This window comes from Brachycentrus maculatus, unplaced genomic scaffold (genome assembly GCF_059751285.1).
Source record: "Brachycentrus maculatus isolate JH-2025_06_01 unplaced genomic scaffold, ASM5975128v1 h1tg001151l, whole genome shotgun sequence".
Taxonomy (NCBI): Eukaryota; Metazoa; Arthropoda; class Insecta; order Trichoptera; family Brachycentridae; genus Brachycentrus; species Brachycentrus maculatus.
The window spans coordinates 75,001-90,424 of record NW_028281843.1 but is presented as its reverse complement, the minus strand read 5'-3'; the positions used below and the strand labels follow the sequence as shown (position 1 = coordinate 90,424).

Here is a 15,424-nt window from a genome sequence, read left to right as displayed (position 1 = left end):
CGGTTCTTTTAAATAGTTTGAATATGTAACTAAGACAGTCAATTTGGCAAAAACGGATGGGATGGAATGAGGATGGCCAAAAAATACTTGATCAAAGCACTATCAACCTAAAATCGAACCTATAATCTGATCATTTCCAAACTCTATGTGACCGGAGATCATGTTTGATGAGATGTAGTTTTCAAAGATAATAGTTTATCATACGTCAAAACAGCCGTTTGTAGCGTTCTATCTTCCCTGTAGCAAAGCGGTGTAGTGGTCAAAAAATTATAAGTTGTTGTATTAATTGATAAATCTCAGCTCGCAACTGATATATTATATATTTCAATAACAGAAAATAACTGATGGTCAAACAGATGATGAAATATTGAATGGATTATATTTTCTTTCAATGCACGGATTTTTCTTGTTTCTTTACAAAAGTTATTTTCTTTTGATAGCGTGGAGGATGCCTCTGCCAATATCAGGCGATTAATTCCATTACAACTCTTATAAATCGCCATTTACTTTGTAAGATCTCGAGAATGGTTCATTAGACACAGTTATATCCTTGAACCTTATTCTCGGAACAAAGGTATAGAAGAAACCTTTTAAAAATTCACGCGATATTTTTCCCGATTGCCCGACGTTGGCGTAATAGCGAATTTTCATTGTTGACAGAGGATCCTTTCACTTATCTGAAATACATATTTTAAACTTGTTTAATTACAACATTTGATTGTGTCCAAATACTTGTTCATAAATATGGATTATCTCCAATTGTAGTAGTTATTTTTTGTACTATTTTTCTGATTTTTCAAACATAGATGAAGAATAATATGGAAGTCTGGGCATTTACGGAGCTTACGACCGACATAGGCTAGTTTTCAAGCGATCACTTTACACACGTGTAACAATCAATCCATGAAAACATTTCTATCCTTAATTGACAACCACATCACTCAAATTTTTGGAACTTTTACATAGTACAAGAATCACTACAATTTTTATTAGAGACATCTTTTCGTGAGATGAAAGAAGCTTTTTATTGAGTTGAAACAAGCTTTTTATTGAGTTGAAACTCGTTCATTTGTATGTGGGGTCCAATTCTGGATTATAATCACATACACGAGAAACGCTAGAAAATATCCTTTTCATTTTATTATTTGATCTTACAATTTGACCAATTAATTTATTCACAACATTTTTAGTGTTTCCAAATACTTTTTCATAAATCTGGATTATCTCCAATTATAGAAGTTATTTATCATATTATTTTTTTGCTCAATAAAAAAGTTTCTTCTTCTCCCCAATAGATGTCACAAAAAATCTTGTGTTTCTTTTAAAATGTTTCAAATTTGGACCAAATATGTAGAACTTCAAAGAATTTGAGTACATAGTGTGGTTGTCAATCACGGGTAGAATAAGTGAATGTTACACGTGTGTAAAGTGATCACTGAAACCGGCCTATGACGGTCGAAGCCCCGTAAATGCCCAGACTTCCATATTCTTCTTCATCTATGTTGAGATGTCAAAATTACAATATGATGAATAAGGCCTTTAATTGGAGATAATCCAGATACACTCAAAATGTTATTATTTTAGCTTATAATTTGACCAGTTAATTTATTTACAACATTTTGAGTGTGTCCAAATAGCTTTATAAGATATCTTAATTTGTTTAATTAGATAGCTTTTACTTGAAATACATTTCGGAATTGTACATAACAAGGTTATAAAGTTATTCGTTTTGTTCGCGCGGGGGCGGTAGGGGGTGTGACAAATGATCTTTAAAAGAGCTTTAAGTGACTTACAATTTACCTCAATTTCACGCGAGTGACTTTCTTAACCTGTGAACAAGGAAAAGTTGCGCCAAGTTTCCTTAAAAGGCTTTAACGCTTTAACATTTGGAGAAATAGATGCGACAAACTCGGGCGATAGAAAAGCGGTATATCTTCGGCTTAATCCGTTTACTGTCTAACTCTGTTCGACTTGTTTTACAGGAGAGTGTTTAAATATTGAAATGTCATTAACTCTTTCGGCATTCACTTTGTGGTAAGACGTGATTACCATACCACATATTTATTTTAATAAAACACTGTTTTTTTACCACTTGAGTATTATATTTTAACAACTAGTTTCGGAAGCTATAATACATGTATATGCTTCCATCTACGTGTTTGAATATAAACATTTTCCAATTAATATAGTTTATATTTTGTATATTAAAAGCATTGTTAACTTTGTGGTATGGTAATAAAACACTATCCTTATCTTTCATCGTTCATTTTATGTAATACCACTTAAATAAGCACTAATTCGTGACAAACGGTTTCGAAATTATCATTCCTTATTCCAATAAAATAAATGATTATACCAACACCGGTTATCACGAATAAGTGCTTCTTAATATGGTATTTCACAAAGTGAGCGACGAACGATAAGACGAGTTTTAATTTAGTTTATATTCGAACCCATAGATGGAAGCATATGAAGCTTCCGAAACTAGTCGTTCTCCTTGTTCTTCTTCTTTTCGTATACTGTTAGGTTCAGCTCGTAGACTGTTAGGTTCAGCTCTTCTCGTCTTCAGGTTGTAAGTCCTTCTATCATATACAACGTCACCTAGGTCATGCCTTCCAATCATGTTATTTTTTTGAAGCATCTCTCTGTTTGTCTTCCTCTAGAAGTCTTTCGAAGATCTATGGCGATCGACTGGTTTACAATATGTTCAGGTTCTCTATATCATCAAAATACCATAATACTCAAATTGTAAAAAAAATGTTGTATACTCGTATATGTAGGAATTAAGTGTATTTTTTACAATGATATGTATTTTCAATGAATCCCGCTTCATGGTTAAATTATAATTTTCTCTTAGTTTACCCAAATGGAGTTAGGCAGTTTACGGACTAAGCCGACGATATCTAGAGTTTGGGATAAGTAATTAGACGTCGCACCAGTGGAACGATGTATCTTAGTTAGACATCTTGACATATTTCTGGTTATTTTTGGACGTTTTGTATAAAACCAATTATATTAGAAAGCTTTAAAATATTGCTTTTTAATAATTTCTTAATTGCTCTTTTTATATTTTTTGTGATTAGTTTAAAACATAAAAAATAATATTCAGTTCCAGTATTTTACAAATATTTTCAAAATTGGCCCGCAATTATTTAAAAACTTTTTTTGAGATTTTTTCAATTTTATTGACATTGCTTGTCTGAGCCTTGCATTCGTTCCTTATTTCACCCCTTGAACATCTTTTTGCCGCCCATTTGTCTGAGAGGTCGCATTTCAACTGTATTCAATATAGTCTTGTCGGTGGAGTTTTTTAATATATTTTTTATTGTTTTTAACCATTTAAACCTAATATACACCCAAAAAAGAGAGAAAAACTAAGAATATAAACATTTTACAATATTTATAAAACTAACCCTTGATACCCATTTCTTTATTTTGCCTTTGTTCCATATTTTATTTTGACCCCCAACATCCATCGGCAACAAATTAAAAATGTTCGGAACGATATATTGCAGTGTTCGACTCCCATATTTATTGTTAATTCTTGGGACTATCAAACCTTTTTTGTGTAAATGCATACGTCATCGGATTTTTTCCGATGACGTTTGGATCGATAAACTATTATCGAATACTTTATAAATATTAGAAATATAATTAATTTATTATTATTATTTTTTATATTCTCAATATTACTTCGGTAGGTACGGGAAAACAAATTCAACTGGATTAATCGTTAAGTTGAACACTGCGACGAATGTTCGAAATGGAGGCTGAAAACATGTTCTACAAACCTTCAGTGTATTCGTACACGAACATCCTTGATATTGGATAAACGTCCCACCACCCCTACCCTCTCATTCTGTGCGTGAAATCTCACCGAAAGTAACACCTGCGGCTGCCAACCAAACGAGTGATTCTGAATTTGTACATTTTGAAGAAAAATACCTCCCATTACTTTATTAACACACAAAATAAAAATTAATCACAATTAAAAATAATAAATAAATGAACAAATAAAAATAAGAAACACCTTCTACCCACTTCTTCTTCAATCTTCAACGTCCTAAGGACCCAACTCTAAAATTTTACAATAAACTTCACACACGGTGTTTGAAAATGATACGGAATGCATCGAAACACGTGTCACAATAGATTTTAAATAGTGTTATTTACTTAGTAAAATTTATAAAAATAGTAATAAATTATATCATATTTTGAATACTGAAAGCATTAACTTTGTGGATCTTTGTGATATATTATTTTAAGAAATAAAAAGACTTTGTTTCTTGATCCACTAACATTGTGAGTGATTCAAAATATTATATGTGAGGGGATCAAAAAACATAAAACATTTCTTAAAAAGAATATATATAAAGATTATATCACTTACAAACGTAAACAATAAATATTAAGTGTTTAGTCCCTCTCCAAGCACAAAAACTTAGTTTCTTTATTGGAGATAACAGCGTACCTAATTAATTTTAAGATCGTAAAGTAGAAATGTCTACAAAATTTAATTTAATTATGAAAAAAAACTCATACAGTACTAAGAAAAAAAATATGTTTTAAGAATATAACAATAATTAGTTTAAATATTTTTAACAAATTAATCAAGAATGCGTGGAGCCAAATACACGATTTATTTAGTGGAAAAATACACGATATATTTAGAACTTAGCCAAAAAAAACTTTAGTATAACATAAAAATATAGCATAAGTCCAATTGCAATGTAATAAAATCTCATTTTATTTGGATGAAATTGGATGTGACTAAAATCGGAAAATCTTTAAAATATTCGTTTCAATCTAACTAACGAATGGTATATTTCGAATTGCTTAAATATCACAAGTCGTAGTATTACACGAAAAGAGTATGCTTTCAACTCGAAAACAATAATTCCTATTGAAATAACTCATACCGTTTCACTTTTCAGCGTCATGTTTCCTTCCACTAAACGTGCGAATTTATTCTGAGAATACAACCCTTTTGTTTATAACGCATCCATTTATCTTCAGGCATCTTAATTTCCCCGCACACTTGTACATCATCAATCCTCGTTTCATCTCAAATGCATATTTTCCGCGTCTATTTCCTTCGTATGCAATTTCATGTAAACCCGCTTCAACAATAACTCTTAGAATATCGTTGAATATTCAGAACGTACATAACCCCCTGCTCCAACCTTTTGTTTGTTCGACTTCCCCGACCGGAATAATTAAGGCTTACCTGTGTTTTCGGCTACCGTTACTTCACATTATTTCTTTTAAATTCAGTTCTGCTTTCGACTCTTATTTGCATTCTGCACTTTATTTATTTCCTGCAAAGATCCGCTGTTTTCGTTACTCAATCCCTTTGAAATACTAAACCAGTTCAGTCTACTCCGCTTTTCAGATGGTTTTTCTGAAGGGTACTCTCCTACATGAAACTTTTACATCATTTCGACACTCCTATTGAATACTAACTTATTTTACAAGTTGTTAAGATTTTAATACTAATAATTTTAATTTAATTTTAATTTTAATACTTGTATTTATTTTTTAATTATTGTACTTTTTACATATATACACATATATTAAAAAATTATCCTGTATGTAGGCCTAAATAGTCCGGTATTTATAAAATAAGTAGAATGGGTTCGATCCTACATATCTGACTTGAATCTGCAACACTTACCATGGGACAACAAAAGTTTTTTTTTATTTCATTTTAATTTCGAACAATGATTATTTTTGTGTATTAGAAAACAGATAATGCAATAAACAAAAGAACAAAATACAACAAGAGCATTGTTAAAGCAAATACAGTTGACTGGTGCCAGTAAATATGAATTTAATATACTATTCGTCCTTTTATAAAAATGACATATTTTGGAATACGGAATCTCGAATCGAGCCATGAATCGAATTTGTTAGCCAAATGGTTAACTATGAACGTAAAATATATCAATATATTATTTTTTTATTATGACTTACCAATCAAAATATTGCTATCTTTTATTATTTTTTTGATTTATTATTTTATTTTATTTTACGTCACAAACTACTAATACTTGATAAGATTCGTAAACTTATTTGATTTTTTTTGGATTTCTTACCTTTTATTAAAAGTCAATCTGTGACTGTATTTTAATTGAAAAAAAAAACACTTGTGTTGGTATTGATCGCTGTTATTTTCCTATTTCGTTTCGTTTCAATTAGGTACTTCCATAGAGTGTTTTCTTTATGCGTTTATGCTACGTATTTACGTTCTGAAATATGTTGACGATGATAAATTCATAAAAATATCATTACAATGAACAAAAATGATGTCAGGTTCTTTTATATTTATTATCCGTATTGTAATAATGACTCCAACAAAAAGCGTAGTTAATTTACACGCTGTCTATTATACGGGAGTTCATTGTGAGGAAAGCCTTACGAACACGTACTTAATACGAATGTGCGCCTGCTACCTCGCAGGGTGGTAGATTTTTTATTGTTCGACCCCTAGTTATTTAAACCTTGAACCCCAACCCTTCGCATAAGGACGTAATTACCCAAACCGAACTACCGGTCGAACTACCCTCGGAATATTGCTTTGTGTTTTCTGAAACCAAATTACCATTTATTTGAAGTTGGACCTAATAGAACTACTCAAGTAATTTTGTTTTATTCTTAATAATAATAGAAATATGTTGTATATACCACTATGCTTAAGTACAATACGAGCTGCTTATGGTGGTTTATTCATATTTTAATTTATTTACTTACGATATTAAAGCCATACCTTTTTACTCGTTGACTTTTTTTTATATGGTGCCTTTCAAACATACAAGGAAAGGCCATAAATATAAATCAATTTAAAATTCAATAATACAACGATAGACAAAACTAGTAATTGAAATCAGCATTTATTTGAAGTAATCGATGAAAAATGGTCTGAAGTTAAATTAAATCAAAAAATTTTTGATCCCTTGTCAAACTGCGCATTATATTATTTTTATATTACTTTGTTTTCGCTGATTTCAATTTCACAAAAAAATCGCCAAATAATATGAAAAGATTCTGTCCTTTTGAATACGACTAGAAAAAATACATCATTGATGATTTTTCTTTCACTAGGACCTTTTTCAGTTAGTTTTTCTCTAAGTTCTCTCGCAAATCTGAACCAGCGAGTCCTTTTTGAAAGGCTCCTGTGTACATTATCCTTACAAAAGAACTGAGTCCTTTTATTGTATGAAACATATCTGGGAATTGTACGTTTTACAGCGGTTTTTACGTCTGCACTTATGTGTGATTTATTGACTACGGCTATTTCCATTAGTGTGAATGTATAGCTACGTTTTATATAGCCATTGAGATCCTCAGTTCATATATTTTAGTAAGGAACTACTTGCATTTTTATTTTTTCGTTAATTGAAAATTGATGATACAACTTTTTTCCTATCAAGATCATATTCAAAAGATTTATACATTTACTATTGTTTTATACTCAGCGTGCCTCGTGTTTTGTATTTGAAATCAGTAATTGAATATGAGTTTTTTTTTTCAATTTTGGTTTATTTGATTTTTTTAATATTCGGTTTTTTTTTTAAGTTAACATTGTTCATAAGTGGACCTGCGTTTCATAAAAAAGAATATAGTTGGCATCTTACTTAATAAAATATTACGCAGTTAATTATTCACAGTGCCTTCTTTATCATTACTTCCAATACAGAAGGCACTGAGACATTAGCGCCAATATGGATTTTGTATTCAGTATTACGATAGACAAATCCTTAATGAGTAATCATTTTAAGTAATTGAATACGGTATATTTATATTGAAGAATGATCTGAAAATACATACATTCATATAAAAATAGGAATTGGGATCCTTGAAATCTACGTCTGATTGATCTGACAAAATTTCACATCTATAGGGTCTTCCATTTTCGATCACTTATAGAAGAAATACAAAACATACCTACAAACTCTTAGATTTACGGTGTAGCTTTCTAGTATTTTCATCTTATTAAGCTAAAAACCATCCCCTAAACTTGATATCTCGTAAAGATTCGGAATTTATTTTATTATACTACTTATTTAATTTAATTGTCAAACATTTAATTGCATATCAAGGATAATTTTACCGAAGCTTAATTAATTATAGCCCTCCATAAAGTTTATTGCTTATAATGAAAGTCTTTATTTGTGCACTTTGCCAAGTTATTTTCTTTTATTGCACTCACAATTGAAATGATGTACGTTATTGGTGAATTATTAGTGAAGTTCTAGTTAAAAGTTTCGCTATCTTTAGAAAAGCCAAATCCGTTACATTTCTTCATATTTTATTACTTTATTTAATTATTTTTATTTCTGTAAAAAAAAGTATTGAATTTCACGAAAACATTGCTTTATATCCTAAAGATCTTATTTTTTCCACGTCTTACTCTTAATTGTTTTATACCATATCTTTATCATATGTAATACGATTATTTTAATTATTATTCAGATAATATTTCGCGGTGTATTTTTTCCTTACATATTTTAAATATATGTTTTTAAGATATCAGTTAAGATTATATCTTACATGCATATTTTAATACATATGGTGTATATATTTTTACATCAAATATTATCTAACGCCTATGAAAATATTTTCTTTTATTGTCGTACTAAACACACCTCTGTGTTATACCTTTTCTTTGAAAATCAGGTATTTAAAGAAAAATATAGATTTCTTGTTTACCTTTTTTATTGAAACCTTTAACATGATTTCATTACAGTAGAAATTTTATTCCAATATTGGCAATAAATTTAGAGTTTGTATTACAATATTGATAATTCAACTTTTATAATGTAAAATGGATACAATTTTTTAACTATGAATTATATGTTATATAACGGAATATGTTTTGCTATGAAAGATTATTTTCTATATAGAATAGTACTAACAGCGAATGGTGTTAGCCATGTTTCACCAATCTTCAATGTTCAGGCACCCGATTTCAGGAGTTTCAGCGTCGCTGAAATACCGATCACGTGGTACATTTAAGGTTGAATCACAAAACCAGTTTATCTCCCTAACCCCAACATCCTCGCTAACTCCACCGAACCGACAAATATTACAAAGCCTCGCCTTAATCCGCACTACAAGTCTCGTCTGTTATCATTCCTGCACTGAACTCGGTTCACAGTTGATGCTGTACTTGTAGTTTATGGCTGGTTTTAAATCTGTACTCAGACGGAACTATATGCAATACAACATTGTAGTATTTGGTTTCTATCGTGTATTCTACTCTTTCAGAATAATCGTATTGAATTTAATATGCCATTGCTTTTTTTATTTATTATATATACAAGTAAATACATATATCAAGTGTACATACCATGTGTGTGCTTGCCTGTGACAGGTGAAAATGTGTTTTTTAAAAACCTTTTTTACATCAATTACACCGCCATCTTTTTGACTTAAGTGAAGCTTTATTATTATTTAATGTTGAATACATCTTTTGCATTTTCTGATAATATTTTAACATTTTTAAACATCTTGATATTGCTGAAATACAGGCAACCTAGTACTTAGAATTTTACACGCTAATTTTCTATATATTTATACGTATACTGTGATGTGTTATTTTTCTCAAAATGTCGCTTTATCTCAGGGATCAGGAATGTTTGAGATTGTCACTCACTAACGTGTAAGATGAAGTGTTAATAAAACTGATGTTATATAATAAATAATACTCTCCTTCATATAACAGTCCAGAGAACGTGTGCCTGAATTAAAACATTACTCTAGGATTTAGGAGATCGTCTTATATTACGTTATATATCATTTATTATTTAATATCCGTCTCTTTGTCGGCAGAAATAATATTTTCTTTCCTTATAAATGTAAACGTTAATCCTCTTACAACGTCTCTAAGAAGGCTTTTGGACTGCCACAGTCAGTTACAAAGATGTAACGCTAAAATATTAAATAAACATCACTTCGTTAAATTACTCCGAATATTCAAAACCTTCAACGGTATCTTATTATTATTATCCTTCAAACACATCGATATATATTTGGTTACGGATCCTTTTATTTAGCATTTGCATTTATTAAATATGTCATTTTCTTTATTCATTTCGATTTCATATCAATGCGATATTCTTGTGTCGACAAGGTTTCAGCTTTCAAATTTGCGATGATCGTTATCTGAAAATTATCTTTCACTGCGAGTTTTTCATTTCCCGTCTTACGGAAAATCTTACCCGACGTTATAAATGTTTCGGCTCATATGCGAAGCGTTATTTCATATCACCCGTCTATTTTCACTACTTTATTAAAATAATCATAAAGGAAACCGCAAAAAATCCAGGTGATTTATTCAGGTCTCATAATGTAAGAAAATCTTGTAACGCATTTATTCATGTGGCATTTCCCTTTTTCTCCTACCAGGAAAATGAATGTATAGCCTAATATCATCAAGCAAAAACGTACAGATTAATCGAAATGTTTGTGAAGAAAAAACGAAAAGATCCTTGTACGTTTCGACCCGAACATTTTGCGGACGCATAAATATGGGATAAAAAGTGTCCTCAGCGTAAACCTTCGTGTCGAAAAAAAACATTTTTGTACCTGAAATGTGACATTTGAAATTAATTAATGTACTTAGTGTTTTTATCCTACTTATTTATTTCTCTGTTCGCTTGTAATTTTAATCAAAAAGAGTGTTCGGTAGTGTTAAGTATAAGTTATTTATACTTGTAAAGTACAAATAGAAAGTTGTGTTAAGTAGTTTAAGAAGATTTTTATACTGTTGAAAAATCGATGATCTTCCAAAGATATTCCTCGAATATTTATTTGTATATTCTTACGACTTTGAGGACTCGACAAACGCCAGTTATCTGCTTGAAGCGAGTCAATGTTCGCTAGAGCGGATGCAAAGGAAGAAAACTGTCGGGAAGGATAAAAGTGGCAAGGGCGGGGGTTGGTGGTAACAACGATGGCTCCAGGGCGGGCTTTAGATCTGAGCCAACACGCGGCGAACCTCAAGCCGGCAGCAGTTGCAGCTCTCCGGCACATTTCCCGCTAACCGATGTCGGATTCTCTCCGATACTGCATCTAAAATCTGGAATCAGATCTGACAGTTCTAGACCCGGCTCTAGATCTTCGATCAGACATGAAACCAAGCGGAGTCCATCGAGAGTCGCCTTTGCGGAAGGCTCTAAATATGGTCCTGAGTCCGTTAGCATCTACGAGAACGTACAACCGTCTAGCAGTCAAAACAAAGGCACCAACACTCACAGCCCTGCAAGCAACCAAGGCGTTCAAGACAGAACCAGGTCTGACTTTTCTAGAAACATCCCTTCTAGGACTGATACGAGAACTGACGACGACAACGGCTTTAGGTCCGATAGCACGAAAACGCATAAGGATGTCCGCAATGCGAGGTTCAGTTCTGAGAATACCAGGGTCTTTCTGGACGAAGATCAAGGTACGAACCCGGGACGCCGCACGTGGCCTGGAAGAGCCCGCCCCCCCTCCAGCGTAGCCCCCGCCCTCCCGCCCGCCCGATCCTGCGAGGACAACAGATTTCTACACCTCAACTTTGCCCTGCTCGTCGACTTGAAATGGTTCGAAAAGGTAAATATGTTTTTATTCACCCGATTTCGTTACATAATCTTTTATTACTTACGTACTTACTTCAACCTCCTTCTTATATATATATATATATATATATATATATATATATATATATATATATATATATATATATATATATATATATATCCATATCTCCATTGCTCTTCGTGTTACTCGGACTTTACATATGATACTATATTACTCTTTTATTATCAAATTTTGAAAAAATTAAAGTACTTTTAAAAGGCACGATTCATAGTACTGACAGTTGGCATTGTTCTATTTTTTTTTCATTTTCAGATCATGAAATGTGTATAAATAATATGCGTATAAATTTATTAGCGTGTTTAATTTTTAATTTCCATAAAATATCAACGTTCGTATTTTCCCTTCTCGTTACAATATCGCGCGTGCCAAATTTAATTTTCCGCTATGAGCCGAGATAAAAGCCGAATGCTCACTGAAACATCAACATTATTTGACTGATAGTAGCTGCTCGTGAATAACCCTCGCCGCGTTCTCGTCTACGGCAACAATCGCACAATGTCTCTGCCAATAAACAGATAATTACACAACATTGACCAATTTGTCCCTTTTAATGCTGGCATTGACGGCTGCCGGGGCGTTGTCTATTGTTCCCTCTTTTATGATGAACAATGTCCCTTCATACAAAACTGCGTGTCCATAAATCCGTCCTGCCCCGCCGTTAAATTGCTTGTTTCTCCCGCAACACTTTATTGTGTACTGTTTTTGTTTTATTTTGCTATTTTCTACAAAGTAGTCTATCCGAACGCCGTACGAACTCCTTTTCGCAAGGGTTGCAAATAAAACAGAAATGTGTACGAAAAATAAAACGTTTTCGAGACTGCTCATTTATTTTGCAAAAAGATATCATAGACTCGTATATTATCTTTCCTCTATTCGACGTCCTCGGACGAATTGTCGAGGGAGGTGAAGTTATTCAAATGCCTCTTAGTTGTTAGTATCGCGCTTATTTTGCGATTTCGCTGGAATTCTTTTTGTGTACCTGGCAAACGGGAGGCAAAAAAGGTTAGAAATTCGTGCCTTTTTGCATATTCAACAGCCGCCTGTTCCCACGGTATGTGTTACTCCTCTACCGTTCTGTTACCCGAACAACCCGGGGCAGTTATTTCTCTAAGTTAACCATTTCGCTCGCACCAACACCCTCTCAACTTCTAATATCAAACCCACATTTCGTGAAAGAGGTTCCCATATTAGGGTCTTATGACGCCACTAACCTCGTTTCGTACAAAGTACAAAGTTTTCTGTTTAATTTCAACTACATGACACGAGCCTCCTATTTAAAAAAATGATGCTGAGTTTTGCAAATCTAACTAATAATCTCATATAGTTATTTTCTAATGCTTTATTTATATGTATAATATGATCCTCATTTCATAGTTACATTTTTAAGGTAACAATAAATGTCACTGTCCACATGTCAGTTTATTTTTTTTTCCTCCTGTCTCTATCTCCTTATATATCCTTTATTTATTATTACAGCCAAAATCACTCGTTAACGAATGAAGGCTTTTAAAAAAATGTTTTTTATTTTTTTCTTTTCTCTTGTTCACTCAGTAACATAATGAATTGTGTGAAATTAAATAACAATAATGTGTGTTTGTTCGCCTTCGTAGTGTAGTGGTTAGTTTATCTGACTATCATACTACAGGTACCTGGTTCAAATCCCAGGGGGTCACGATACAAAATATTGATCAAATATCACTTGGTATAATGATATTGATTAAATATGACCCTGACTGGTACCTGAAGCGCAGGACTTTGACATCACTTTGACTTCGTGTAATCAATGATCAAAATTACACTGTTTCTAAACGATGCAGCACCCTATGCACCTTTTGATGCAGATGAGTTAGGCGGAGAAAAATTAAGTATGTGATTTTGCATTTCGAATAAATCTTAATTATTTGACTGTGTATAAGCATTGTTATTTTTTAAATAAAGGTATATAAGCAAATATTTTAATTTTTAGATTTTTTAAATAAAAATTAAACACTTGTATTGGACTATTATTAAGTTTTATTCCTTTCACGTGACTATTTTCGAAAACTACAGTTGTTTTTATCGACAGGATAAAAATAAATCAGCAACAACTAATGCCAATTCGATAAATTATATTTAAGTTTTATCGTAATGGTTAAAACTTTCAATCTCACTAGGAAAAACAATTTTCTGTCTCAGTCGTGGTATCTCCTTTAAACTCAAATATAAGTTATTTAGAGAGGAAGCTCTCCAGTACACAAATTCACACTTACTGTCAACACAGCCTTACAACAAACCTTCCCTTGTATCCATCCTAGCAGCGTGTTTAATACAAAGTTGTGTACGTGTATGTATGTACTTGCGCCCGTAGTTTCCCAGGGCTGCCTGTAAGCTCTTGATATGACGAGTAAACAACATCAATTATAGCAGAATCGACGTGCCCGCAACCGCCCCTACTCTGCGCCATGCCAACCCTTATTTGGCTTATTAGTTTAAATTGAAGTTTTAAAACGGCTCATCATATTGTGGAGGTCCTCACCATAAAGTTACATTTCCTATATTGCACAAAATATCCTTGAAATGCAAATCTGTTCTTTTTACTGTTTTTTTTCGAAATTTTAATTAAAGTTGTGACAAAACGTGACCAATCCTGTGTTTAACCAATAAATTATGAAATCGCACCAAAACGTAACAATTTTACAAGCTAGAATTCTTACTTAAAATCATTTATAATAGAAATGTAACGTTTTGGCGAGGACCTCCACAATTCTCCTATAAGTATTACATTTTTTAAATAGAAAATTTTGCTTTTTTTTATAGAACATTCTACTTACTACTTGTCATACTACTACTTGTCTCATATATAAGAACATACTACTTGTCTCTGTATTTGTAAACATCTTTATTTAAATATTTACATATCAATATATTGTAACAACCAATAGATTTTTTAGCCCAAAAATAATTAATCAATTGATTCGGCAGTCACTTTGTAGTAAAATGTATCCATTTTAAATTAAAGTTTTACTCAGTAAATACTACTATTTAGGTATCAATAAAGTAAAACTTTAATTTAAATTAGATTTAACTTTAGTCTAGATGAGAAACTTTTTGATTCTCATCTGATTATTCGGTAATAAAAATTTAATTCAAAATAATAATAGCAGTACGTATCTAGTCTTAGGGACGAAAGTACATTGAATGCAGTTAAAATGTGGTCTCTATTACAAATGTGTGGCAAAACGTTCTATGATAGATATACGAATGGTGATAAAAGGAGAGAATATAAGGCATATAAGGCAATAATAATATCGATAAAATTAAGAAAGGTGTATTGGGATCGTTTGGGCATGCGAATTGAATGAGTGAAGCAAGAACAATTAAACAAATTTATGAGGAGAATGTAGTTGACCATAGAAGCAGAGGAAGAACGAAGAAAATTTGTCAGAATCAAGTATATCAAATATTTGAAAATGGTCAGGTTGGGAGTCGGAATTAGCGGCGGGTGTGTGAGTGCGTGAATGTGAAAAAGGCGAATATTGTTTGCAAAGACAGATTGATTTTGCATTCTATTCTCTCTGCCTTTCCCTGCGGGTGCACCACGATGGTTAGTTCGTTAGATTTTTATATTATTGTTAATTCTGTCTTATTGGTACCATGATATATTTTTATTATTGGTTTATTCATTTTGTTGAAATTTAAATGTATTTAAATTGATTTTTTAGAACTCTTATCTTTAATTACATCTCAAAAAAAGGCCAAATAAATAATGTTCCGTCAAAATTGTTTTACGCCAAAGCAATTT

General features: G+C 31.9%; 1 protein-coding gene across 1 annotated transcript in view; it reads left to right on the top strand.

Annotated features, from left to right (window-relative positions):
- The window catches only part of LOC148299438 (uncharacterized), a gene marked incomplete at its 3' end in the record, with an annotated part of 86,733 nt that overhangs the window by 12,335 nt on the left and 58,974 nt on the right, over nucleotides 1-15,424 (top strand). Inside the window, exon 2 of the mRNA XM_088276090.1 lies at nucleotides 10,885-11,595. Coding sequence (XP_088132216.1) covers nucleotides 10,885-11,595 — 711 coding nt within the window. The remainder of the gene's footprint in view (nucleotides 1-10,884; nucleotides 11,596-15,424) is intronic.